Genomic DNA, 27098 nt, shown 5'->3' with positions numbered 1-27098 from the left:
CCGGCGCTGCTGGAAGGAGAAGAGAGAGATGAGAGGAGAGGAGGAGATGACCGGGCTGCTATTCTTACATCTGCTGTAACAGATCTGAGAGGAGGAGGAGGAGGGTAAGTCAGAGGCGAGGAGGGTGAGCCCATGTGGGAAAGACAACCAGAGTTTGGAGGGAAGGAGATCTGTGCGCACACAATGCGCTGAAGTTGCGCTCTAACTTGGCTGCTGCAGGGAGCAGACACCCCCAGTGATGTGCACGGGGTCGATGCCTGTGTCTGAATATGTTGGATTCGCTGCTGCGTGTCCCTGCTGCGTGTGCATGCGGAATCACTGCTGCAGCTTCTCCACCTGGAATCTCCATTTTCCACGGATGCTCTGCAGCAGTAGCGGAGGCGTCCACGCACAACAAAGGATGCGTGTGACATCCGGGATGTAGCTGGTGTGTGTCGATGTTCGCACCTCCAGGCTACATGTCGATTTCCCTCTACTATTGCGTGTTGCATTTAATTATACAAACACATTCTCTAAACCTGTATATGAACGAGTTTCTCTGTCCATGTTATTACATAGGCAGTTGTCAGATAATGATGCTGCTCGCATCTGGGGGAAAAAACGAGTTTCTGTACATGTTGAATTCGTACTTTTGAATGATTCAGGGGCGGATCCAGGGAAGGACAGGGTGCACTGGCCCCATGCTGAAATCTGACTGGCCCCCCAAGTGGCCCAGTCCTATCACTAGTCTGTTTTAGGTTCTTTTAGAGATGATTTTATTTTGAAAAGTTGTGGCTGCGTTTTAGTCTAGACGGGCAGAAACCGAGATATTTGGAAACAATGACGTAGAAATTGATGTTCTCTGATTTAGAAAAATCCTTGAACCGCCACTGAAAACTGCTTTTTGAATTGAAGTTTAAAGCTTTATTTTTTAGGTGCAGAATTTTTCACATAGCTTCATTTAAAGAAAGCCGCTATCACCATCTACTGCAAAGTAATAATCATCTAATTAGATATGAACTTTTTGGTTTAAATGCCTGCAGCTAGGTTACGTGACTAACACAGCAACAATAATGATAGATCCACGTAAGGGAAACACCTCTTTATTTACCTGACACTAGTGTTGATATCCTTTAAACAAAAACTTGTGGTCACTGCAGCAGAATTTATAGCCTGGTCATACATATCCATATATTTCCGAGGCAAACCTTTGCCTCCTCCACAGTTCCAAAGGAGGTGATTAAAACATCCCTTCCGTGGCAAGTCAAATCGCAGGGTGGCTTTGCTAAAAAAAATTAGCTTCGCAGTCTTGTTTGTGGGACCATACCTCATCCGTCACATCCTGCTTCTGCAGGCTGCCCCCGTCCCTCACTGTTGTTGCGAACCACGTCTGCAGAGAATCAGTTATTATAATGATAAATTATGATTCTTGAAAATAATAATGGCATTTATAATAATAATGATAAATAATAAACAGAGAAATTGATAATACCGCAGTGGCCTCAAATTATTTTCCATAGCTTTCAGTTTGACCGTACCTTTATTTTGAAATTCGTGACCGGAAAGCGTCGTGTCCTCTGACGCTGACTTTAAGGGGGTCTCCCATTCACTCATCAGCATCTTGAGTCGGTCCTGAGGTAGAGAGACATAGCGACACACAGTGACAGAGAGAGAGAGAGAGAGAGAGAGAGAGAGAGAGAGAGAGAGAGAGAGAGAGAGAGAGAGAGAGAGAGAGAGAGAGAGAGAGAGAGAGAGAGGGGTGTCCTCCTGCACCGGGACTAAAACGACTCTTTTATTCTGAAGCTCTTCTCGCCGTAGACTCCGGTCCAGCTCGCAGGTAATTTTTGTTTCAGCACAGGCGGAGTCATAGTAAATAGGTGTGATCCGGGTGGTACCGTTAATATAAACCAGCGCTCCTTCTAGATCTAATAATTAGGACGTGTCGGATTGTTGGGGCAAAGATGGAAGACGTGATCTCTCTCCTCCTCCTCCTCCTCCTCTTCATCTTCTCACTGTGCCTGCATGGCTCTGGTTCTTAAATGTCATATGAGAGATGGTGAATGTATTTTGTATTCAATATAAGAAGAGAATGATAATTTTTTTCTTTTAAAGGACAACATAAGATATTATGGAGATATATAGTCATTAATTTGGTGTCAATTAAAGAACAGTTTCTGTGGTGGAGGATTTACAACCGCCTTTAAAAAATTGTCTTTGCACTCATTACTTTTAATATCTACATTTTTCATATTGTATTTCCTATATCAACATTATTACGTATTGTGAGATTTTCTCTTTTTTATATCTCCATCTCTTTTTTATTGTTTTATTGTGTCTATTCTCCGCTCCTATACCATAACATCCATCCGTAACAGCCCCTTCAAGAGCCGGTGGTGTAATACCTCCTCCACAAGTAAATGCTCTCCTCTGGTTAAAAAGAAGAGAGAAAAAAAACGCTGCCTCATGTTTCCTCTTCCCATTGGAAGCCTCCCACTCCTCTGTAATGGGCCATTAGGAGCCAACCAGGATGGTTAAGCTGTCAGCCGGGCCTGATTGATTTGGTTAGACCGCAGATGAGACTGATTCATGCCTGAGATTCCTCCAGAGTTCTCAGCCAAGCCGTCCCTCCTCCACCCCCCCACCCTCCCTCAGGCGGGGGAGTCAGAGGTGGACATCCCAGGTTCCTTCGAGCTGGAAGCGGCGCTGAATGTAAAGCGCGTAGTGTGGTTGAGCTGCACTGTGTTGTACAGTGACAGGCCCCGCTCACCCCCCCCTGCAGTGCAGTCCTGCTCTCACAGGTGGAGGAAGAGAAAAAGTTTTACAAAGGCAAGGGGGGGGGGGGGGGGGGGGGGGGCGTGTTTTGGGCTCCTTTTTTTGTAAAACTGGGCCAGCGGTCCCTGCGGTGAGCGGTTCTTTTCTGGGGCAGGCTCGGTGATGACGCTCACCCGGCCCGGATCGGGAACACACAGCCCCGTCTGTCCATTTCTGAGAGTGGGAGCGGAAAACGCGGCTCGGATACAAACTGCAGAAAGCAGACTAACATTGCTCGACTGACTTCCCCCCCACCATCTACAAATCTCCCAGTGGTGCCCCTCTGGAGCAGGCCTGTAAGTATGGTTCAGCTCCGGCCCCTCGCTCAGGTAGTGATTCACCATCTTTTCTTAGTAAGAACGTTAATTGTAAGGAAGTCAGTTTCAGACAGAGCTCTCAATGTTGGGTTGATGATTTTTTTTTCATCCACTTCCTTGGTGGCTTTCTGTGCCCAAAACCCAGGCTCTGGCTGGAGCGAGGAGCAAACTGCTATTTAAAGATGGCATAACCCAGCCAGCTGCTGCCGTTTCCACTGCCGGTGTAATTGAATCAGCGCTAGTTGTGCTGCGCCAGTGCAGAGGGTGTGTTTGCGCGCCCCATAGAAGATTATACAGTCGGAACTTGTCGGCGGGCTGGAACGGCCACTCTCACGTACCTGATTGGTGGCTCCTATTCCTGGTGAGTGCAAGACTGTGTGACAGGAAGCTGGGAAAGGAGGGAACGTACCAGCCGGTATCATCCGTCCTCAAACTATCACCCAGCAGGAGGATGTGTGTTCTCAATGTGAACTTCTGACAAGGTGGTTGGTGCTGATTGTGGAGTTGTGACGAGACAGTACTATGTGTAGTAACGGCTGAAACTGATGTTACTTATTGCTCTGTCTCCACGTTGAAGCTCTAACCTGGTGTGTTTGTTAGTAATGGCTTGTGTTCGTCCAGGACAGTGGAGGTGACAGAGGTCCGGCACACTTTGGACAGAATCATCGCTTCCACATTGATCCGCTCCGCTCTGCCGGGAGAGGGTTAACAACTCAAAAAGGGAACTAGGCCATCAACGTCCTTTTTTTCACGGGCACATTCTGAGACTGGCTGCGAGCCTGACACTAACGGCAAGTGAAACAGAGCAATATTTGATTGTGGAATGCATCTTCCTCAGCCAGCTCTTCTCTTTCTTTCCCTCCGTCCCCTCCCCTCTGCAACGTGTGTGTTGTAGTTGACATGCAGCGAGGGGAGCAAGTGTTGTGCAAACATAACGTGTGACGCTGCGGCTGAAACGCTGGAAAGATTCTCTGTGTGTTTGCAGCTCGGCCCCCTCGTAATATACCTTTCAGCTGCCGAAGATATTTTCTCCCCCCGCTCGGCTCGACCATTTTTGAGTCATGCAGCCAAGGCTGTGGCGGGAGTGTAAAAAAATTCATCTCCGACCACGGATACATCTGACTCCTCTCAGCGGTGCAAGGGTTTTCCTCCAGTCGGTTTATTGGAGCACAAGAAACATCAACGCTTTAAAGGCCTTTTCTATCTGGCCACAGGCAGCTTTGTTGGCCCAAGTGTTGTTGTTAACGCTTCTTCTTTTGATAGGGAAGTTCACCTTTGACCCTGCCAGTAAACCATCCTGCAAGAGGAACACAGAAGAATACAGAAACGCTGAAAAGGATTGTACGGGTAGGAAACTGAGTTTACAAGCCCGACTTGTGTGTGACAATGCCGTGCAGACGCACATGTGCCTCACAGACAGAGCTTTGATTCATGGCGGGATATTGATCCCTGATTACATCACTAGTTTAGTGACGCGCCCTCCCTTGGCTTCAACCTCGGAAACATCACAGAGTCTAAAGGGGCTTCTGCTCTTATCTCTGCGTTCATTGGAAACAACATTAGCCTGCGAGACGCTGCAGTTGGTTCGAGCGGTAATTGACTCAAATGTCGGCTGTAGAGAGAGAGAGAGGAGCTGGAGGAATTCAGTGGTGTTGTTAATGGTCGGGGTTTGGGTCACTTATATACTTTTACTGGTGCATAAAACAGCATTTTCTTTTTTCTCACAATTCTCTGCTTGTTTTTTTCCAACTGCCCCAAAAGATCTGGTTTTCATTGTGTGGCAGCTATTTTATTGTAAAACAATGGATCATTAACTGTCCAGTGTGTAATGATTCTGCCAAGTGTAGAATTTAGAGCTGCAACTAGTAATTATTTTAATAACATTTTCTTTCATTTGATTTATTTTTTATTATGGTATTCATATTTTCTATAAATGATTAGTAAGTAAGAGTAGATTAAAATTCATACAATTCCCTCGAGCCCAAGTTACAAGAACATTTTACAGTGATGTTAAAACTTAGACTGTAAAAAGATTGACATGCATGCAACATAATCTTGATCGCCCCCGTGGTGGCTGGTGTAGGTATAGCACAGATCAGTAGTATAGGTCCTAAACCCAGCGTCCTCCATCTTAGCCTTTAACATAAAGTATGGCTGACAGGTTTTAATTAGTAATTAGGTGCTGTATAAATAGGGTGTCATTATTGACGGCTGAGGCTGATTCTTGATTGGTCGAGTGCGTTTATAGGCGGGACCTTGATTGCTCCGCAGACTCCACAGAAATAAAGCAGATCTGAGAACTGTACATTTACTCATTGACAGATGCTTTTATTCAAAGTGAAGGAAGGACAAGAATAATGAAAAGTTATAACTTTTGAATTTAACTGAATGAACAACTTCAGTGATTGATCGGCGAACAACATTGTTTCCAATTTATGGATTAATAGACTACAGGTATAAACTAGAGCTGGGACTAATGATTATTTTTATTATTGAAGATTCTGTCAACTGTCTTATTGATAATCTTTAAGATGTAAAAGGACGTCTTTACATGTCCTGTTTTTTATTCTTATCAGCCGTCAATAAACAAGCACACAGACATTAAGTTTAAAATCATGAATGGCAAATAGTGACTAAATTTCTTCACGTTTGGGGAGAGCAAACTACTTTTCTTAAAGGTAACGAAAAATATTAATAATAGCCTTGGAATAATTTTCAGTCAATTGACTAATAAATGTGTGTTTGAAGTCTCAGCACTAAAAGAAATGGCTCATTCGCTGCTTTGAGTTGTCTTTCCATCCGACCTCATTAAAACGCATACCCCCCCCCCTTTTTTTTCTCTTTAGAAATGAGCAGAGCAGATATTGATATTTCCATCCTTTAAAATGAAGTAGGTCCAACATGTGCACCATGAAGTAAAGTCTGCTAAGTTGCCTCATTTATTTTATGAGAAGCGTTTTGTGTTCCAGTCTGAGACGGGCACTGGAGGTTCTGCTCAGGACAGCGTCTGTCTGTTGGTGCCAAGCTCGGTCTCGTCTCTGAACTGAGTCAAATCGCAGCTGACTGTGTTTCCCCCTGCTCGGCTGCTCTCTGCCCCGGGGCTCTCTGTCTGCCCTGTCTTTCTGACACGGCCATCCAAACACAGGAAAATCATCTGCCTGCGTTTTAACCTGCAGTCAATTAACTTATGTGTTTGTAAGTAGCATGCAACCAATCTACTGCAACATAGACTATAGTTGTATCTCTAATAACCCTGATTGAACAGATGCATTTGTATGGTGCTTCTCCACATCTACAACTTCAACCACAAGTCACATTCCTCCAATCACACCAAGCTTCTATATGCGTCTAAATTCTATCGACACAGCCATCAGGTGCAATTTGTGGTTCAGCATCTTGCAAGAGGAGACTTGACAGAATGGAGGAGACGGGTATCGAACCACTGGTTAGTGGAAACCCTCTTTACCTCCAGTTGTTAGAAATGATTTTCAGTTGTGGTGGCACATTCTGCACGGTTAAGAGTTACAGATTTCCGGAATTGGTTCATAGCTGCAGGTCAATATCACATTAGCCGGTTTCCAATGAATTCCTTTGTTATTTACTCAAAGTTTCTCGGGAATTTGCTTCACCAGAATAGTTGATAACTAAAGTAATGAATAAATGATCCACTTCAGGGTTTTAAAAGGTTTGGCGTGTGGTTATGAAGTGATGCAGTTAATTATGTTGCTGAAGTGTCTCGAGGAGGCTGCTTAGAAGTTTTGAGTAGTTTCAACATTGTCTGAGTGCTGATTTTAACTTGAGCACCAGTATGACGTCCCTCATGAAATATAATAGTGTTAACACCAGACCCGCTCAAGCTAGTGACACTATAAAAGAAGTAGCTAGGTTTGATGTTGTCCCTCTGGCTGTGGGACCCATACACATCACTGCGGGTAAAGTTTGAGCCGGAGTCTGACTGGCCTCTCAGCACAGTCGTAACACGGCGGCTCTGCTACATGACAGATTGAGAGGGTGGAGGGTTTTGTCAGCGTCTTAAACTGAAGCTTGATGTCATCATTATGCTGCAGGCTTTTACAGCCCATTTACACCTTGTAGTTTGCTCTCTTCACATTCGATCATCGTGCACATCACACTTGATGTCTGGTCTAAATGGGGTCTTCGTCTTCAAGCCAAGACTTTATCATTGAGATATGTTGGGGTTTTTTATTCTGGCAGGGATGCATCCAAGTTTCTGGGAATCCAGGGTTGCCCATTAATCCTTAATCGTCTTCTTGGCAATTCTCTTGGTTTATGACTAACTATGATCTCATCTTTTTTTGTTTTTCTTCACCAGAGGGGTCACGATGGATGGAGCTGCCATCATCATCAGGAGACCTGAATGAGAGCTGCTATACTGCTACCACCCCTGCCCCATCCATGACTTTCTACTGTGTATGTATGCACCTTACATATACATATATTTATATATATATATATACAATTTCTTCAAATGCAACATAACAAAAATCCATATATATATTGATCTATTTCTTATGCATTGTAAGGTTGCTGTGGTAGCCAGTGTTACCGGTGTTAAATAATGTTCAAGCACATGCTAAAGTCACTCAGGAGCAAAAATCTGACTTTAAACTTAGATAATATTGGGCCATTTATTGCAATAATTATCGTTATCGATTGATTTGAACATTTTTATCTTGAATTTATTTCTGATCACATCTTCCAGCCCTTTGTCCCAACCCAGACTCTAAAATGATCATTACTCGTTTTTTTAATGGGCAAACACATGAGCATCACCTGAAATCTTTCTATCAAAACCACGATCTTGAATTCAAATAAATTGGCATATAGTGTATGCTTGAATCCAAACTTTCAGCTTATGTCAAAAGAGCAGTTAATCTTGTACCACAAGAATATGTGATTTCTTCAGCTAAATGATGGGACTACGTGTGGTTTGAATTTTAATTTGACTTTGCAGTGGCGGAGAATTCCTGGGTTTATCTTTGGATGCTTCACATGCTTTTGTACAAGGCAAAGATTAATTAGGGCTTTTAAGGAATTTTAATGAAAAACATTTAACTCTAAATATCTCAAGACTCTGATTTAAAACTAACTGACCACTGCGACTCCACTGCTTTGACACAAAGCGTCTCCGCTCTCGCTCTGAACTGGAGCTGATTTCTCAAACTGTTTTTTTCTTTCAGGAACCGTCGACTTGTGTGCCTCAAACTCTGTAATGGAAAATCGTGGTGAGTACCAAGTTGCTCGTTGTGGTTTGTTAAGTGCAGTGTTAATGCTGCGGGCTGAGCTGTAGATCCACTCATCTCGCTGTACATCTCACTGTGTTTATGGGCTCTGTCCGCCTTATGTTGTTTATGAGCAGTTCAGGACTACAGCCATACATCTTCTCAACCTCCGAGTCTGACTGAGGATCAGTTTCCCCCCGCTCGCTGGCTTAGCGAGCGTGTGTATATATATAATTGGTTGTACTTGTTTTTCATTTATATATTTAAGTTTTTATGTAACTGTAAAATCTCAAACCTTAATTGCATTTCTTTGTCTTAAGGACTTTATAACGACATATTTTAATAACAAAAAAAAATGTTTACTCCCTAATATTGGAATCGGCATTAGTAATCCATCTTGGTCAGCCTCTAGTTTCTGGTCAAAACCACCTGCAGCTCTTCAGTGAGAAAGTTTCCTTTTGTAAAATTGATCTGCCAAAATACTAGGTAAAATATGCCAAAATGTGTTTTTTATGCTAAGCCATCATTGTGGTTGTCACTATCAATCATAATGCTTCCTGCGGCTTCTTCACAATAAAAGCCTTACACAATGCTAAACATGACAAAGCTGTGGAAAACATCTAGAGGTATGTTGTTTGGGAATTACAGCCGCAGAATCTGGCAAGTGTGTAAATGTACCACTTATTTGCTTAACTATCAAGAAACAGTTGACCATCACACTTTTTAATCCTTAATATTTATATTTATTGTATTTACTAAAATGTTCTTGAACAGCATACTTAAGAAATAACTGATTGTTCTCCCTCTTGTCTGACTCACTTCATCCTATGATGCCTTATCACAATCAAAGAAAATGCCCGTACACATATTTAAACTCTAAGCTTATGCAGAAATATGTATCGTCCTGTATTTAAAAACATGTTTGAAAAAGGCTGGATTTTCTGCCATGAGTGAGACTCATGTCGGGCAGGGCCGTGTACGTTCACATACGTTCGTGATCACCTAGCTCAGATTGTCTGCCTGCCGAAGTGGCCTGGCCCAGTCTCTTATCCAGGTCAGGCCAACAGGTTCTGGACTCGTGTGGATTGGCTCAGCTCTCTTTGGAAGGCGGCCCGATCTGAAGGCTGTATGTGGGGCACGAGGAAGAGGAAAAGGAACGCTGCCGAACCCACAAGCACACACAAGCTCTCCGTTTTTATAAACAGCTTGAGATGCAGCCAAATGCTCGGAAAACTCTGATCTATCCAGGCGTAATGACACAGCTTGATTCTGTGGATTCCTCCGAGGCAGAGTCGGACAAGAAGTTCTGAAGACCCTCGCGGCCTCCAAAGAAATGGAAGCACTAATTCAGGGGGTACAGGACACACACTGCCGGTGTCTGGTTTAGAGAACATCGTCTCGCCTTTTGTTTCTTGCTTTACCGTTTCCAAAAGGGGCAGCTTTCCTTGGCAAACTTGTTTCAAAGTCGTGCTAATGCTACCAAAGACTGCTCATATTGTGATAAGCGGCTTGGAAATGGTGTCTGGAGGCAGGAAGGGAGGCAGGCAGCATGATAAACACTGAACAACACTAGTGGTACAGATATTGACCTGGATACAGGATATCGAAACACCAGATTGACCTTGTGATCCTTCTTTTCACCTTTAACAAGTTGTCATCGTAGCGGCTGCAGTGCAGCGGTTGATCCACGTGTGTTGTTCACGCTCACATGTAGCGATGGGGAAGCATCCCAGCCACACTTGACCTTTACGCTGCTCCGCTAAAAGGTCGGCCCCTAATCTCGTGCAGTATTTCTCCTGATCGAGGCCGTTGATTGAAATCCCTCCAGTTGTTTTTTTCCTCCTCCATCCTTCACAACCTTTACTTATTCAAGAGTGGATTCTTCAGATGCCATCTTTATCTCTATCATCTGTTCTCGTTGTCAGCTCCATGAAGAGAAGAAATACTGTTTACAGTGTGTTTGACACATAAATGTGGTCTCAGCTCTGGTTTTTAGTCTGCTTTTTTTCCGAGGTGGTTTTGTCCTTCGATTGTTTTTCTGGTTTGGCCTGAATCATTGTTGTGATCATTCGAGCCCTTGTTCTTCGGAGACCCACTGCCCCATCATACATCATTGGATGGGCACATTGCACCACATGCTGCAGTACACGCACGAAATTGAAAACATACTGTAACTCGTCTTTCCCCCTGGAATGGTAGGCATCTCTCTCTCGGTGAGCGCTGACCTGTGCTGTGAGCCAAGGAGGGAGGGTCAGGGAGAGAGGGGGGAGTCCGGCTCCTAGAGAGGGAGGGAAGGTCTTAAGGAGATTGCGAGAGGGAGGGACCGAGGAAGGTCTGAAGTGAAAATCGTAGAAGAAGGGCAGACGAGAGGAACGGAGAGGGGAAAACAAGAGATAGACGGACAGGGGACAGTGTAGAAGAAGGAGGGGGAGGAGGAGGGCAGGTGTCGCTGCTGATCCGCCCGGTGCAGTGTTCACATATTTGGGTGCGGGACAGGTCGAGGCCCCACAGGGGCTGGATCATGGGACAGAGCCTTCGTGTGGAGACTCCAGCTCAGGACCCACAGAAACACATCGATGGCGGTGAGTTCCTGGACTCACTGATGCACACTTATACATTCCATCCCTATTCATTTTGAGCTTTTCAGGGCATTTTAACCTTAAGGACAAATTAGGTTTTGGAGATTACATAATCTACTTTGCACAGTCTCCTCTACCACTCTCTGCCCCCTTCACTTTCACCACAACAAGGAATGTTAAATCACCAGGATCATGTGGATGAATCTCAGCTGTGTTTTCACACTCTCATGCTCTTATTTTCTTATCTTACAAATGCACAGGAACTTGGATTTAGGTGCCGGATAGATGTTTTATTTAAGGAATTGGGGACTTAAACTGAAATTTTCAAGTTGTAATCAATTCATCTTTGATCAAAGGTCATGACTTAGTGAGGTAGCGAATTCACAATTTGTTTACATTGAGGTAACACACAATAATTGGATTAATTTGACTTAGTGGTAAACAATCATTTGGTTTTCAGGCCCACAAGATTTCACAAGGACCAATCCCGCAGATTAAACAACTGTGTGCAGTCAATAAAATGGATTAAATTTCATAATCTGCACAAGATTAGGGTTATAATAGGTTTTGTTTCCCAACCATTGCTACCCGGGGAAGCAGGTTTCTTATGTAAATGATGGGATGGGATTGGAGCGGCTCGCAGATTGGCTGAAGCCCAGGGCCCTTTTTAAAACAATGGTTCTCTTTGACCATGTGCTCACCTGACCTCCCAGCCATGACTCATCAAGTCATGAGGTCAGAGGAGAATCTGGCCTCTCTGGGACGTGTTCGAGAGGGAGAAAGGTGGGCGTGGCTTCAGGATGCGGCTACGTCAGAGGAGCGCACACGAGCGCAGTGTCACACTCCCCCCCCGTGTTTCCTGACTGGTATGCCTTATCTTGGCAGGCCTCCTGATTACTGAGCATGACTCCTTGGAATCTGGTTGTGGATTTGTTCTGAATGGAAACGTATTACATCATCGGTGAGAATATGATTTCGTTTCTCTGGCGTCTCAGGGTCGTACCTTTCAGCACTGTGTTTCCAGGAGCTGTACAGTTGACTGTGTTATCGAGTGCGAGGGGAAGAGGTTGTCTTTGTTCTCGGTCACAGAATCAGGGTGGAGTGCTGTTTCCTCCCAGTGTTTCCAGGCTGACCCCCCCCCCCCCACTTCCATGAGTCCTGTACTTTTTCTCTCTTTTCTAGTTTTTTTTTTAACCCGTTCCCACAGTGACACACAGCTGTAGTGCCACCACACACCAGACCTCCTCTCACCACCAAACAATGACATGTTGGAGAGAGTGTCTCTTTGTGCCTGTGAAGAATCGTTTTCAGTGGAGCCACAGCTCTGTTGAATGTGATTATTGAGTTGGATGTACTGAACTTAGTGACTTTGTGTGTGTATGTGTGTGTGTGTGTGTGTGTGTGTGTGTGTGTGTCGGGGATTGACACGTTTTACAATCGGACAACACTGGCTGATGTACAAATCTTCTGAGGATACAATCAGTCATCGTTTTCAAGCGGACGCCTGCTGCCCGGGCCAAGCCGGCTGCGATCGTCATCTCGGAGCGTGCGGGCCTGGCACAGTCGCCTCTTATCCTGCCTCACTGGCTTCAGCTGAGCCGCAGTCTGCTGTGTGAGAACCTCAGACTCTGGATCGCCGGGAAGCTGTCTTAAAGCAACGCTTAATCTGGATGTTATGGCAGCTGGATGAATCCCAAGATCTATACCTCGCCATGATAAGCTGGATTTCCATGGTGCGGACATGTTTCTTGAACCTGGACGCTTTCTGATGTCGTTTCCTGCCACTCGACCCGCTGGGATTTCTCTTCCTTGATGATTTGATTGTTGGGATTCGTACAGGACAGTTGGTTATTTGGGGTTGACAAATGCTCCCTGCTTTCCCATGGCATGCTGTTTAAAGTCCCGCCACCATGCAAGCTGGACGCTTAACACCCCTCTTCCAGGTAGACGAGTACATTTTTTGACTTCTCTGGTATTTCAGAGAAAAGTAGTCCTAAATTTTCAGCAATAGATGAACTTGTGTATTGAAGACTTTACAGACGGGCGAGTTTCTAAACACTATGTAAGCATTTGGGTCAAATTCGACCCTGCCTGCAGCTCTGAGGTAGCCGTGTGCAGAAACGGTAACAGACCTCTGTCCTGCAGCTGCAAAAATAGGTTTGAATCCTGTGTCAGCTGCCGGCCACCAGGCTGACAAGTCCCCCAGCGAGATCCTGAAACCCTGCCCGCTCTAACTTCCCCTGTGTGCGTCAAACAAAGAGTCGGTCAAGGACCAGGGAATGTTGCTGTGTTGTTATGTTCCTGTGTTCTTTATTGCGCTGCTAAATAAGCCGTATCAGTATTGTTGGCGTTGTGTGATGAGAGTATTGTTGTGGGAATGGGAGTAATGTGGAGAAGACATCCTGTGTGTGTGTGTGTGTGTGTGTGTGTGTGTGTGTGTGTGTGTGTGTGTGTGTGTGTGTGTGTGTGTGTGTGTGTGTGTGTGTGTGTGTGTGTGTGTGTGTGTGTGTGTGTGAGAGCAGGAGTCTGGCTGTTTTGAATCGGACCCTATTCTCCCTCCACTGGTAAATATTATGTCTGCAGAACACAGCAGCTGCAGCCTGGAGAGAGAGACAGAGCTAATGTTTGAAACCTGGTGAGCTCAGCACCCTGTCAGGTGGCCTGTCAATTACATAACCAGGAACAATTTAATGGAGTACTTCAAGTCGTAACGGCGTCTCATAATGATCAGGTCTTCTTTGAAAGGTTCTCCCACACACTTGTTAACCGTATGTATGTAACAGGATTGACAGTTTTTTTCCCCCTGATGTGCGACGGCATTTGTGTGTGTGACTGTGTGTGCGCCTCCTCTCCTCTCTGAGCTGAATAGCTGATAAGGCACAAGTCTCCATCCAGCCAAGGAATGTGAGCACTTGACAGAGGGAGAGAGAGAGAGAGAGAGAGAGAAAAAGAGAGAGAGCGATCGTGGCTTAACGCCAGCTTCAGACCTCTCCTGTTAACTGTGGATGTGTGGAGGAGTCCATGAGCGCTCAGCATCCCCCCTGCCAAAGCACAGTCAGTCCCCGAGAGCTGATGTCTAAGGATAATAAGGCCCGTAATGAGCTCGGCACCTCTTTTCAATGGCGGCAGATGAGCTCAGTTAGAAGAGAAAGGCCTCCGTCAGCCTATCGTGACAGCCGATGGATTGATGCTCTTACTTGCCAGGCCCCTGTCTCCCCCCATTTTAAAATGTTTATAATGGTCTCTCTGTTTCTTCAGATGATGAAGCCGAGCAGCACCACAGCACAATGGTGGGAGAGGGGGGCAGCACGGGGGACAGCACCCCTCCCCCAAAGCGTAAGGGCAAGTTCTCTACCATTGGCAAGATCTTCAAGCCGTGGAAATGGCGGAAGAAGAAAAGCAGCGACAAGTTCAAGGAAACTTCGGAAGGTTTGTGATTTGAACCCATTGTTCACCTCACACACACACACACGCACACACGCACACGCACACACACACACACACACACACACCTCCTTTCTCGCTGCTCATATTGATTCATATCAGTTACATTCAGCTTTCACCAGAATTCCTTGATGCTTGTGTTCCTACCTGAATGTAACAGGCCTCTTGGTTTCTCCATGAAAACTCCTCAAATGTCGTAAAAGACATTTTACAGATAAAAGGCTTTAAAAAGTATTAAATTGTCTTTCTTAATTCCGATGTGATGTGTTAAATTAACCACCAATTTCAATGCGAAAATGTCTGTTCTCTGACAGACCAAAGAAGAATTATAAGTTCTGGTATCAATTGGGTAATTATTGTGTTTGTGGGCAAGTTTATACGTTTAACTAATCCCTTCCTACCCAGCCTGCTGGCTCGTTTATGAACATGGGTTTAAAGCAAGTTTAACGTTAAGGGGCTTGAGAATGACGAGTTCTTGCTGGTTAAAGCCAGTGCCTCTAGGAGCTTATGAAAAGTCCAATGTGTGTCGAAAGTCTTTCAACTTTGAACAATGGGGATCAAGGTGGTGAAGTCTAACAGACAGAAATGTGTTCACTTGGAAAAAGTAAAGTTTCACTATCGGTGTGTATTTACATTTCAAGTGGCAGTCTTATATGTAATTTCAAGTGGTATAAGAAAGGTCCTTTGTTTAGCTGCAGACTACCTGTATGTTCATACTATCAGTCCACTTGCAACAAAACTAAGCTGCTGACAAAACATCTAAACTTACATTTTGGAATTCTGCATCATGAGATCACACGTGATTTTGCTGAAATATTATTTTTCCTTGTGGAGATCTTGAATCTGCATTTAACTGAAATTCTACGTGTGTGTGACAGAGCTGGAGAGAAAGATGTCGACGAGGCGCACACGGCAGGAGCTCATAGAGCAGGGCGTGCTGAAAGAGGTCCCGGACAACGGTAAGAGAGCTCCTGTGGTTCATCTGATCTCCCTGCACAACGACGTGTGCGTCTTGACAGCAGCAGCAGCAGCAGCCCCGAGGCTGTCACACCCACACAGACAGTAGTGTTAAGTCATCAGTACATTATGGCAGGAACACTGTCCTCCTGTTCAGCACCAGTCTCAGACATGTTGATTTAAAAAAAGGTAGCTTTACTCTCACCTTCATTAAAGTAATGTCTATTTAAAATGGCATGTTACTCTCCAGAGCTGAGGGAAAGTGGAACGGATTGTGCCCTGCAGCTAAACAGCTTTGAGAGGGTGTGTGCATGTGTTCTGGAGCCGGCCCCGCTGTCGCAGGAGCCCATTTATAAAACCTACAGCTGCTCCTTCATCACACCAACAAACACAGGCTCTGTCTCCAGGCCTGGAGTTTATTATTTTATTCATTTTTCTGAACCAGTCAGTATCAAAGTTGTTCCTTTGTACTGTTTTGTGAATCACAATGTGGATTAATCCACTAATCCTAATGTGAATCACATCTAGAGTCAGCGAGGGAAGGAACAGTAAATGACATGAATATTCTACATCATCAAACATGACGCTGCCCGTGGTAAACATGAATATTTTAGATTGAGTGGATGTTTAATGTCTCATTTCCAACTCAGTGACTCACTGAATAGTGATGGATCCTCTCACTTTAATGTTTGTTTACCAAAGGCTTGTGTTCTTTCAAGGTACAGATAAACACACCCTGAAGCACCCCTATGTGAAGAACGGTCACACTCTCCCTGTGAGCGCCGGGGTTGGAGGTGGAGGTGCAGGAGTCGTCAGCAGCGCCAGGAGCCCGTGCAGCCAGGGCAAACTCACCCCTGAGTCGGACTTTAGGATGAACCAGGCCTGGCTCGCCCAGCCGGACGACCGCAGGGTCCGTCCTCCCTCCTCGGACGGGGATCGCCGGGGAGCTCCATGTTCGAGGGTCACAGGACTTCATGAGGACGTGCGCAGAGTTGGAGGTATGGGTCCACGTGTGCACGTCGAGGGCGAGTGGAAGCCTAACATGGTCTGGCAGGGCCAGATTCACGGCCAGATGGAGGAGGGCCGACGTGGAGGCCGACTTCACCCAGAGGACAATCAGAGGAGGCCTGGGCTGCAGAAGGCCCCGTCGGAGGATGGCAGGCGGAGCAGGCCTGTGGAAACGGACTGGAAACCAGCTCTCCCTCGACACGCATCAGCTGAGGAGGGAAGGGCCCACAGAGGTGAGTCACCTGAGATCTTCCAAAAACAAACTTATTTAATAAGTGTAGGTAATAAGCGTTTCTCCAGTCCATGTATTTTCCTCCCTCCCTCTTGCTGTCACTTTCCTGCTTGTGTGCTGTCCTCCCAGATATAGACAGGCTCCTGGCGGCTCCCAAGGGCCCTGCTCCAGCTCCGCTTCTTATTCAGGCACATGAGGGAATAGCTCGTCCTCTCTTCTCCTCTCCTAATTAATGTGTCACGATCACTAAACCCATTATTGCCCTTTAACGCTCACTCTGTCACATCGGTGATAATTGGTGGAGCCACAGCTCACTGATTCCACTGAGCAATTTGGGAAATAATGGTGTTTTAGGCTTTTTTCAGACTTTAAATTGTCCAATGTGTCTGACACATGACCCACTGTCACATTGTCACATTGAAAACGCCATATTAGCTCCTATGCGTCGCTTCTTTTCTCTTTTCTCTCTCTCTCTCTCTCTCTCTCTCCCTCTCTCTCTCTCTCTCTCTGCCTTTTTCTAACTCCTCTCTGATGCTGCTTCTCTCTCCCACTCTTTCTATCTTTATCACAACCCCTGCTCTCTGTCCTCCTTTTCTATCTCTACCTCTCCCCTCTCCGTTGTTCACAATCACTTCCTCCTTCCCCCTGGATTATTTCCTTGTTGGCCGTGTGGCGTCACCGTTTTATAGGCTCGGCTGTAAATATCTAACCCTCAACTTCAGAGCTTTGAGGAATGGCGTGGGAGCAGCAGCTGTAGCAGCGGCAGCAGTGCGGGGGCCGCCCGGGGGTGTGGTGCAGTCGGGTGGGCATGGGGAGGGAGGGTGGGTCTTTGGTGGTAATTGCGGCCGCCTACTCTGTTTATCTTCACAGCTGATCCCTAGATAATGCAATTATCAAACAAGTGCTATCGCAGAGAGCTTGGAGTGGTGAGGCAGCAGAAAATGGCTCAGTGCTCTTTGCAGGAACTGAAACATTTCCAAAGATGTTTTTTATAATGAGATGTGGCTAATTCAATAAAGCAAAAGATAAATACACTCTTTGTAAATGCCTGCTGTGTAGAATATTGTGTGCACCACAGTTGGACACTGATTTGTAACTGTCCCTGGCATTTTGTTGTATAATTTCTCAATATCAGTTTCTCCGGAATAGACTTGTTTAAAACTGTGTTTCAGAGTCAGACAGCCACTTTGTCCCTGATGCTGAAGCCCTGAGGAACACCCTGCGTGAACCTCTTCCACCCAAACAGCCCGTCATGGCTCCAAAGTGGCTGATGAGCTCCGCCCCCGAACCCGACAGCGAGGGTTCGCCCCGCACCTCCTGCAACCACCCGGCGTCCCAGTACTCCTCTCCCTCCGGCCCCTCGGCTGCAGCACCCAAGTCCGCGCGGTGCGTCGCCTCTGCCGGTGTGTCCACGCAGCAGTCCGGGGCCCCAACCTCCACCTCTCAGGTCCCCAAGCAGCCTCCTGTGCCTCCGCCCAAGCCGGTGAACAGGAACAACACCGCCATGATGGGTAAGTTCTGGGCAGAATGGAGGGAGTGTACCCTGCATCAGCAGTCCCAAATGTGCATTAGGCACACTCGAATGTCTGCTCAGTCAATGTGGCATTTTCCCACTGGTGAGTTCAGTGTGTACATTTATGAGTCAGTGCACAAGTGATGGCGCAGAGAAGCCTTCAACACACTTGCAAACCCATTCACACACACATCCTGGTAATGATGTTATCTGAACAGCTTGAGGAGCTTTTCCCCAGCTAATGACTTATTACGCCTGGACTGTTCTAGCTGCCACTTTTCCAATATTTTGGACTCTGAAGATAACAGGGACTCTTGTGGCTGCAGGCCGCTGCTCACACAGACGCTGTGTAGTGGTTGTTGTTGTTGTTGTTGTTTACTGTGTGTCCGTCGCATCAGGGATCTTGCCGTAATTGGCAACGCTTTCTCATTTTTATCTCATCAGCAGATCCGATGACTTTGGAACCGAACAAGTTGTGATCGCATTATGCAAAGTTGCTTTCGGTTATGATATGACTTGTGAGGTGCTTTCTATTTCTCCCCTGTGTATCAGTCATGTAGTCCAATAATGAAAAATAATACTACGAAAAGACCTGCTTGAGGTTATTTTGGTTATTTGCATTAGGAGCACATCGCAACTCACTTGGGATTGAACAGCAGTTTTAGCCTCACAAAATTTGGCCTATTAAGAGCAGGCCAACCAGAAATAGAACAAAAACCTGTTGATGCTGTTGTTGGCACTGGCAGTTTACTGAGACTTTGCCTTTCACCATATACAAATTTCTAACAATGCTGCAAATCTCCTCTTTCCCACTTGACTTATTTTTCGGCATCTCCCTCCTGTATGACACCTCTTATTTAATCCTGAGATATTTGTATTGTTGCTGATTTTCCTGCTTTGCGTCCGTTAACCCACCTTCCTGATTGTGGTGAATTCTCTGGACCTAATCCTGCTGTATTTCGCAAACTGGCTCACCCGGACTTCCTCTGCAGTTTTAACTAAGGGGCTGGTGGGAAAACAGCAACTGACTCGTGTCACAAGGCAGCTTAACTGTTTTTAAATTAATATTATGATGTTTTAGGAGATATTTTTGCATCCTTGTTGAGAAAATCATTACCACAGATCTGTGTGTTAAATATAAAGCTAAAAGGAGGGGACACGTTGGTTTTGTACATATATCCCTCCAGGCTGTCTCCCCCTCCTCCCAGTCCTGATACATAAGCTCCTCCTGGTTGTATCTTAATATTTAAAACACAGACATGAGCGTTGTGTTAATCTTCTAATCCAACTCTCAGCTCCAAACGAAATAAGCACATCTCCCTACTGTTCCTTTGCGAGTAGGAAACAAGTAAGAGTGTGGATACAATTGTGGTGATCAAATGAGGCACAACGAGCCTTTAGCGTACAAAACACCCCACAGAACACCATGTAGCCTCATTCATTAAACACACCAGCTGAAGGCCCTCCGTCTCCTCCCTGTTAGTCTCCGCCCTGCAGGGGGGGGAGAACGCTCAGCTCCCCCTCTACTGGTCCTGCTGGAAGCGAGAGTGCGACTATGACGTCTACCTGTCCCTGCCCGTCTACCTGTGCCGACGGGCCGGAGGCCTGCGCTCAGGTAAAAAGGGGCCGCCTGGTTCTCTCTGCTGCCGGGGAGCCTGTGTGTGGAATGCCCTCCTTCAGCGTCTGCGTTCTTCATCTTGTTGCGTCCTTTATAAGCCGCCATCATATTTCCCGCCCCTTCAGATGCCTTCACCCTGCTGATTGGCCTTGATTGCTTCTTTTTGGGTGTGGCATCTAAGAGTCGCATGCACATTAACGAGCTGATAATGAGCGTGCTGGGTGCCCTGTGAGAGTGGGAGACGACTTCTGTGTGCCTGGGTGTTGACAGTGCTGGTCTCTCCTGTTTGGCATGTGAATGAGGAAGAGGATGAGGAAGAGGCTTTTGCAGGCTCCAGCTGTGGCTAATCCACTCAGCTTGTGCTCAACAGGGATGGATGGATGAATCTGCCTGGATGAATGGATGAGTGGAAGGTTTGAAGGGTTCTAACATAAACATGTAAACTAGTTCAGTGAGGTCCACTGCATGGCAACACTGATGTTCTATAGCACGGCTGTGGCTTTTAAGATCAATATTTTAAGAATTTTAAGGTAAATATACAAATGTGCATGTAAACTAATGGTTTGCGTTTGAGCTTTTTGTTTAGGAGCTTTCTGCACCAATAAGATAAACACCAGGTTCAGAAGCTGGCTGTGTAGAGCATGTATAGCCTGAATCTGTCTCTGACCTGAGGACACATGCTGAACACTGGGTTGTGCATTCATGTTGAAACGATCATGTGATCCAACTCACTGTATGTGAGCAATGATGCTCGGTCAGACATGTAATCCCGGTATTTATATTTGTTCATGTGTGTCTTGTCGTGTTGGGTACATCATACATGTTTGGCTGATGTATTGTGGGTCTTGTTTTCCTATCTTCATTCGAGCGTGGTCTTTCCAATTGAGAGCGGGATTTAATGATTTCACACACACAGAATGCTTTCACTCAAAACACTGCACTTGCTCTCAAATAAGATTAAGATTAAGATCCATTTATTCATCCCAAACACATGCACAGACATGCAAAGGCACACTCATGCAGGTAGGGAAATTTAATCTCTGCTTTTTACCCATCTGGTGCAGGACACACAGAGCAGTGAGCGACCATGTACGGCGCTCGGGGAGCAGATGTTGGGGGAGTAAGGTGCCTTGCTCAGGGGCACTAGACAGTGTAGGGAGACTCTGGGATTTTTGGACAGATCAATCCAGGTTTGTCTTTTGTTGTCTCTCCGTGGAGTCGAATCAGAGACGAACCAGAGACCTACTCTGCCCATAGTCCAAGTTTCTGCCACTAGACCACCCCCTCTCCAAAAAAAATAGCCGCTTGCTTTGTGTTTAGATCAGCTCACCTTGAGCTCAAACTCAGATTTCCTGCGCTTCAGCTCTTTTCCTCCACATGCTGCTTATTTACACACGTGAAACATCTGTAGAAGGGTCGTAGTGGTGACCTGCCCTCATTGTTGGTGCATTGTGGGTACTGCAACAGTGTTCCCACATATTAAAAGTGTGTGTGTTGCTTGATTTCGCTGCTCCATGTTGACCAGCATGGACAGCATGTTTTTTTTTTTTCAATCAAACGGGAAGCAGGTGTAATAACAAAGCCATGGAGAGCATGAACCCAGTTGAAGTTACTGCACATACAGGACTCACAAACATGTAAAGCCAAGGCACTCACTGTGAGGGCGGGATTTCATTTGTCAACACGTACACTCTGTATTCTGTTGTTCAGCGTTATACAAAATCCGAATGTGAAAAAATCTGCTTGTCCGGCTCCTGAATGAAGAAATGAAAAACTTTAAAATGTCTGTGGAAAACTAGACTAACCAATGTGAAAGCTCTTGGTAGCAGCTCACTGTCAGGACTTATCTTCAGCTTTTTACCTTTGAATGAATTAACTATATCCTCTCATTTGCAGGTGACTTCACTCAAGCCACTGGGGGCGCCAGTCTTGTGCCGGCCAAGCCGTCTCCGCCCATGCCCCCCAAGAGGACCACCCCCGTCACCAAACGCACCCCAGAGGACTGTTCTGCTTCAAGCCATCCCATCATCCCCTCGCCTCTCTCTCTGGACGACCACAGCAGCCTCTCCGTGGGCTTTCAGCTCCCTCAGCCACCGCCCTCCCCTCCCCTCCCAACTCACAAACCACCCTCTCCGCCCCGCCAGCACATCCACTCCCACCACCTCCACCATCAGCACTCCTACCCCCACCCGCTGCCCCAACCCATACCCATGCTGTTTGACCCGCCGAGCCCGGTCGAGTCTCCCCAGCGGCCGGCTCCCATCCCGCTGCACATCATGATCCAGAGAGCCTTGTCCAGTCCCGGCCCGGCTCAGCCGCATCCAGACGGGTCACAGCGTGCGCACGCGCTGCTTTTTGAAACACCGTCAGAGTACCAAGGAGGAGGTCGCCCCTTGCCCGTCAGCATCCAACCACTAAAGCTGTGAGTCCCTCTGCACATTATGAAACCAAAATTTATAGCCTTGTGCATGTTGTAGAAGATTATTCAGTTTCGATCTGGAGAATATCATATATTCATCGATGCAAAGTCAACTATTGTATAAGGTTGGGAGTGGGATATGTCTCCAAGTTTATGCTTTATCTGTTTCTAATATGTATATATTTATTTATTTTCTCTTCCCATTAGATCTGAAGATGACTACTCAGAGGAGGAGGAGTTAGAGGAGGAAGATGATGAAGAAGAGGAAGAATACGATGGGGAGATTCCCCAGCCGGAGCTGGAGCCACGGAGTCGGCGATGCATGGTCGGTGATGCTGGGGTTGGTGGTATCCCAGGAGAAAACAGCAGTGAAGAAGAGGAAGAAGACGAAGAAGAGGACGAAGAGTATGACAGGCACAGACAGGACAGCGACTCAGACGGTCCTGCGCTTCATAAAGAGGAAGACTCGGACGACGAAGACGAGCCTCCTATAAGTGAGCACGACCAAAGTTTATGAAAACGTTTAAACATAATTTGGAGTTTTTAGTTTCAAGACTGTACCTTCAGTGATTTGTAAACATGATTAAATCTGTGTGCTTGGTTTTGATCCAGGTGCCCTCGCCAGCAGGGTGAAGAGGAGGGACACCCTGGCTCTGAAGCTGAGTAACCGTCCCTCTGCTCCAAACAGGGAGCGGTTTCTACAGGAGAGGAGCTGCAGAGACGACAAGCCCCCCGGACAGGCCGGCCTCACCTGGCAGAGCAGGGAGCAGTGGGAGGCCATACGCGCACAGATCGGCACTGCACTCACAAGGTAGTCCAAAAAAACGGATTCATACTCTGGATTAAGAGTCCATCTCGTTACCAGAAATAATGAGAGCTACACACTGAAAATGTTCAGGGTTTCAGGAAGAGTTCTGAAATTGCAAAAGCTGCTTTCAGACACACACTGAAGTCCAGATATTTTGTGGCTGTATGTGAGAATGAAAACGTCTGAGTCAGCTGCGCCAGAAATTATTCAGAACATTTCCTGCTAACGCCCCAGTAAAATATGCAGAAAAGTGTCTAATAGAGTCCATGTGAGAATACAGCAGAAACATGTCCAGAACATTTTCAGCAAAAGTGGAAAAGTGAATAAAGAAATCTCAAATTTAGATGAAGCGATAACTTGGAGAGACGAATAGATTCAAGGACTTTTAGGCCGACACGTATGTTGATTTGCTGTAAACAAAAACACATGATGATTGATTCCTGCTCCCAGGTGCAACCCCTCAACTGAATGTTCCATTTTTCCCGTTGCCGCAATCATGTCTGACTCGGACAATCTCCTGCCGCGTTGAAAGTTCAACTTTTCTGGACAATTTCCGGAGTTCATGTCTGAGAACAGCTTTAACCGACATGAATATTTAATTTTTAAGGCATTTTCTTTGTGGGGGATTTGTTATTTTTTATTTTAATTTAGTTGAACTTTAATGACAGTGATTGCCCCCAAGGGGCAAATGTTCCACCGAAACAAGTTACCCCCTCCTCAACACTGTTTTCCATCCTGGGCTCAGTGGCGCCTGAGACAATTTAAGAAATTAAAACAAGCCAGAGTGTCTGTTTTTCCCCGTACAGCAGAAACCATTCTCCAGAGCTGACACAAGACATCATGTCTTCCTTGTGTTCTCGTTCCATCACCTTTTTATCCTTGAAAATGATAAGAGTGAATGTGCATTTCCTGAAGAAAGCAGGTGATCATTTCTTAGATCTTTGTCCTACTTATTGCCCGAATGACAAAGTGACGGAACAGTGTAAAAATAGTCCTGCTCTTCTTTCTTTTTTAATTCTTCAGACGACTGAGCCAGAGACCCACAGCTGAGGAGCTGGAGCAAAGAAACATCCTTCAGCGTCAGTATCAAATCTTACCTTCCTTTTCTCCTTTTTTACTGATTTCTAAATCTAATAATGCCACAATTACTCCTTGATAGAGACCAGAACAAAAAACACATCTCTGTTGAATATTACAGTAATATAAAAAGCAACATTTTAACATTCTTAAGCCATTTCATTATAATCCGATCTACACACCACACCAAAAAACAAGAGTTTACACTTGAAACGATTTGTCTGAAACACGGATCACACTTTAGATGTCTAATTTAGGAAACAACTTTACTCTACTTTTCCTGCACATCAAACCAGGCTTTCAAACCCGTAGTCTAAATAAAGCTCTTCTGATTTTTTTTCTCCTCCTCCTTCATTCTTTCTTCAGCAAAAAACCACGCTGACAGACAGGCGGAGGTTCGCGAGATCAAGCGGCGGTTGACCAGGAAGGTGAGGCACCGCGTCCTGCACAGACATCCAAGTGTCAAAGCATCATGTATTTACAGGATATGAAACTGAAACGTAAACTCCTGTTTTATTGTAGCTGAGTCAAAGACCCACAGTCGCAGAACTACAGGAGAGAAAAATCCTGCGGTTCCACGAGTACGTGGAAGTTACAGACGCCCAAGACTACGACCGGAGAGCCGAGAAGCCGTGGACGAAGCTGACGCCTGCTGATAAGGTACGCATTCAAAATGTCCTCTCCATCGACCCAGTAAATGCACCCAACTACTTTCCATAAAGAAAAACAGTGTTCAACATCCTATGAACTTAGCGATATGAAGATCGCTTTTATCTGACAATCTCTCTCCTTGTTGTTTTTGTCTAGGCGGCGATCCGGAAGGAGCTCAACGATTATAAGAGCACTGAAATGGAGGTTCACGAAGAGAGCAGAATTTACACGAGGTAGCAGTTGGTTCATTCAACAACCCTCCTGGTGGACACCTGCGTTTCCAGTGCATCACATACACCTCGTTACTACAGGCTACATGTCTGAAACATGACAGAACTAGAATGACACTTATTAGAACGTATATAATCAAGATCCGACAAATGTCACACACTCATAGATATCAGTCTGCTTTGAGAAACAGTGACTGCAGCCTTGGATTACACGCATGCATTGCTTCCTATGAGCGACTCCCCCGAGTGTGAAAGAACACGTATTTATGGAGATGTAATTACAGAATGTATATACATTGAATGGCTCCTGCTTAAAATTTGTGGAGCATAAATATCAACAACGGCAAGGGTGTGATCCATAGAATTACTACTATAAAAAGAAAGTGATCCCTTGTTTATACCTCATGTTGTCTCTGTTTGTTTATTTTCATACAGGTTTCATCGGCCTTAGCGTCCCCCCCCCCCCCCTCTCTTTGTGGAGGATGAAGCACTTACGGGCTCAGTGGCAGGAGGCTGCTCCCTGCGGAGACCGACGGCCCTTTACGTTTCCTGAATGTACTGTACAGATAATCAGGGAAAGCCTGGAACTGACTCTGAACAAGAACGCTTGGCGCTTGCCCTCCATCGGCCTCTCACTACATTGCTTTTTCACTAAACCGAGGTGGTGGAGGGCGCCGGGCCAGATGCAGTATTTCTCCCAGACGACAGGGGGAGCCATGTGCCAATGAGGCGGCGAAGTGGCGGCTGGACCTACAGGACTCACACTCACTCTGCTGTTCTCTGGTACCCCTCAGGGACTCGGAGCTAGTTACAACCTTCAACGCGGCCTCATTCTGTGTTGCCTTTTTTTTCTCCTTTATCGCATATGGAAAAGCTAATTCATCTTGTTAATGTAATAACATACAATAATAACGGTAATAATAAATGATGACGACTTGTAATTCTCCACACAGTAATAATAGACAACAGAGACGAATGGCGGCAGCGAGCGCAGGCTGGAGGATGAAGACTGGGAGATTCTGTTGTAGGACTGGACATCTCTGGGATATTGTATGTGTTTTATATTAACTGTGTACAGACTGCTATTGTGATACCTTAGAATGAAACTTGGAGAGATCTAATTACAAAAATAATCTGTAATGCACAAGATATTTTATATTGTTATTTGGACCACATGAGTAGTGACATCTTTGATTTGAGCCTTTTTTTTTTATTTGGCTTGCCTGTATTTATGGTTGTGACGTGAGGTGGCCATTTAAGCGCCAGTCTAGTTTTAGAAAAAGCTGCGGATCGGAAGCCCGGTCTGTTTTTTGTTCGTGCCAATCTACCCAATGCCCAAAGGACTATAGGATGCTGGTTTTCATATCACTTGATTTCTGCAATCCACTGCATGAGCCAACGCCGATTCCAGCGCCTCTGGATCTTGATGATCTCTCTTCATTTATACGTTTTTTAATGAGTTTTTGTACTTCCCTTTAAAGATCAACAACCATGCAATGCATTCTGTAGCCATTCTGAATAAGGTCATGCTAGTAGTGTCTATACTAAGAGTTTAAATGTAAGTCGCTGTGAGTGTAGATCAGGGATTTATCAAAAAAATCTGAAAATGTATAAACGGTCAACAGGGAGTCACTTTGTCAGGAGCCTTCTGGAAACGCAGAAGTGTTTTTATCTGGTATTGCCGTCTGGCCAGTAGCTTACAGGGTTCTCTATGCTGTGTACAGGTTGACATGCCGTAGGTTTAACTGATGCTTGTGTATATCTTGTCTTCCTTTTAATTTGAAAAGAAATTTTAAATATAAAAGTTATTATAGGTTGCTATTTTTTTAAGCACAGAATATGAGTTAATGATTTAATGTAACAAGAATGGGAATATGAAAGTGTACCTTCTCTGTAAAACTGAGGTCATTTTTAATTGAATGTGGAATTGTATGGACAGACAGTTTTTTTTCTTTTTAATTGTAAATAGCTGCCTATGGATCTAATTAAAACTCTTGCAATTCCTTGAACTGCCTGTGCACTGATTCTGCCCTAAAATCAAATGATCTGTCTTACCTGTTGATCTTTGGGGGGGATTTTAAAATAACTTCATCAAGCGAGGAGTCACTCAATCAAAACAATAACAAAAGACCTAGTTTGATGAAGCCATGAAGCAGCTGTGGCTCATGGGAGTTGTGTTTACCACTATTGCCATTTTCAGACATGAACTCCT

The 27098-nt window shown here is 45.5% G+C and overlaps 1 protein-coding gene across 6 annotated transcripts; it reads left to right on the top strand.

The window, feature by feature from the left end:
* Positions 1–26889, top strand: phactr4b (phosphatase and actin regulator 4b). 6 transcript variants are annotated; one of them, XM_062399859.1, is made up of 16 exons: positions 1–104; positions 7441–7538; positions 8309–8353; positions 14188–14358; positions 15252–15332; positions 16050–16571; positions 17743–18081; positions 19567–19698; positions 21598–22123; positions 22328–22614; positions 22733–22931; positions 23952–24007; positions 24372–24433; positions 24528–24665; positions 24813–24889; positions 25322–26889. In XM_062399859.1, the coding sequence occupies exons 3-16, from the start codon at positions 8341–8343 to the stop codon at positions 25335–25337; spliced, it is 2619 nt and encodes an 872-aa protein (XP_062255843.1). In that variant the 5' UTR covers positions 1–104; positions 7441–7538; positions 8309–8340; the 3' UTR covers positions 25338–26889. The 6 variants fall into 6 exon arrangements, with proteins under 6 accessions (XP_062255843.1, XP_062255845.1, XP_062255841.1 ...); XM_062399861.1 differs by lacking the exon at positions 19567–19698; XM_062399857.1 differs by lacking the exons at positions 1–104; positions 7441–7538; positions 8309–8353 and adding an exon at positions 10765–10932.
* Positions 26890–27098: the final 209 nt, after the last annotated feature.

Source organism: Platichthys flesus, chromosome 11, assembly GCF_949316205.1.
Source record: "Platichthys flesus chromosome 11, fPlaFle2.1, whole genome shotgun sequence".
NCBI lineage: Eukaryota > Metazoa > Chordata > Actinopteri > Pleuronectiformes > Pleuronectidae > Platichthys > Platichthys flesus.
Note: the sequence above shows the minus strand (reverse complement) of the source record. Positions and strands in the feature narration are given on the sequence as shown.

Bases quoted from the DNA above. Each gene is read 5' to 3' on its own strand.
- phactr4b (XM_062399857.1), top strand. From the start codon at position 10,872: ATGGGACAGAGCCTTCGTGTGGAGACTCCAGCTCAGGACCCACAGAAA. The intron at 22,124-22,327 runs GTGAGTCCCTCT...TCTTCCCATTAG, and splicing joins AGCATCCAACCACTAAAGCT to ATCTGAAGATGACTACTCAG. The intron at 24,008-24,371 runs GTCAGTATCAAA...TTCTTTCTTCAG, and splicing joins GCAAAGAAACATCCTTCAGC to CAAAAAACCACGCTGACAGA.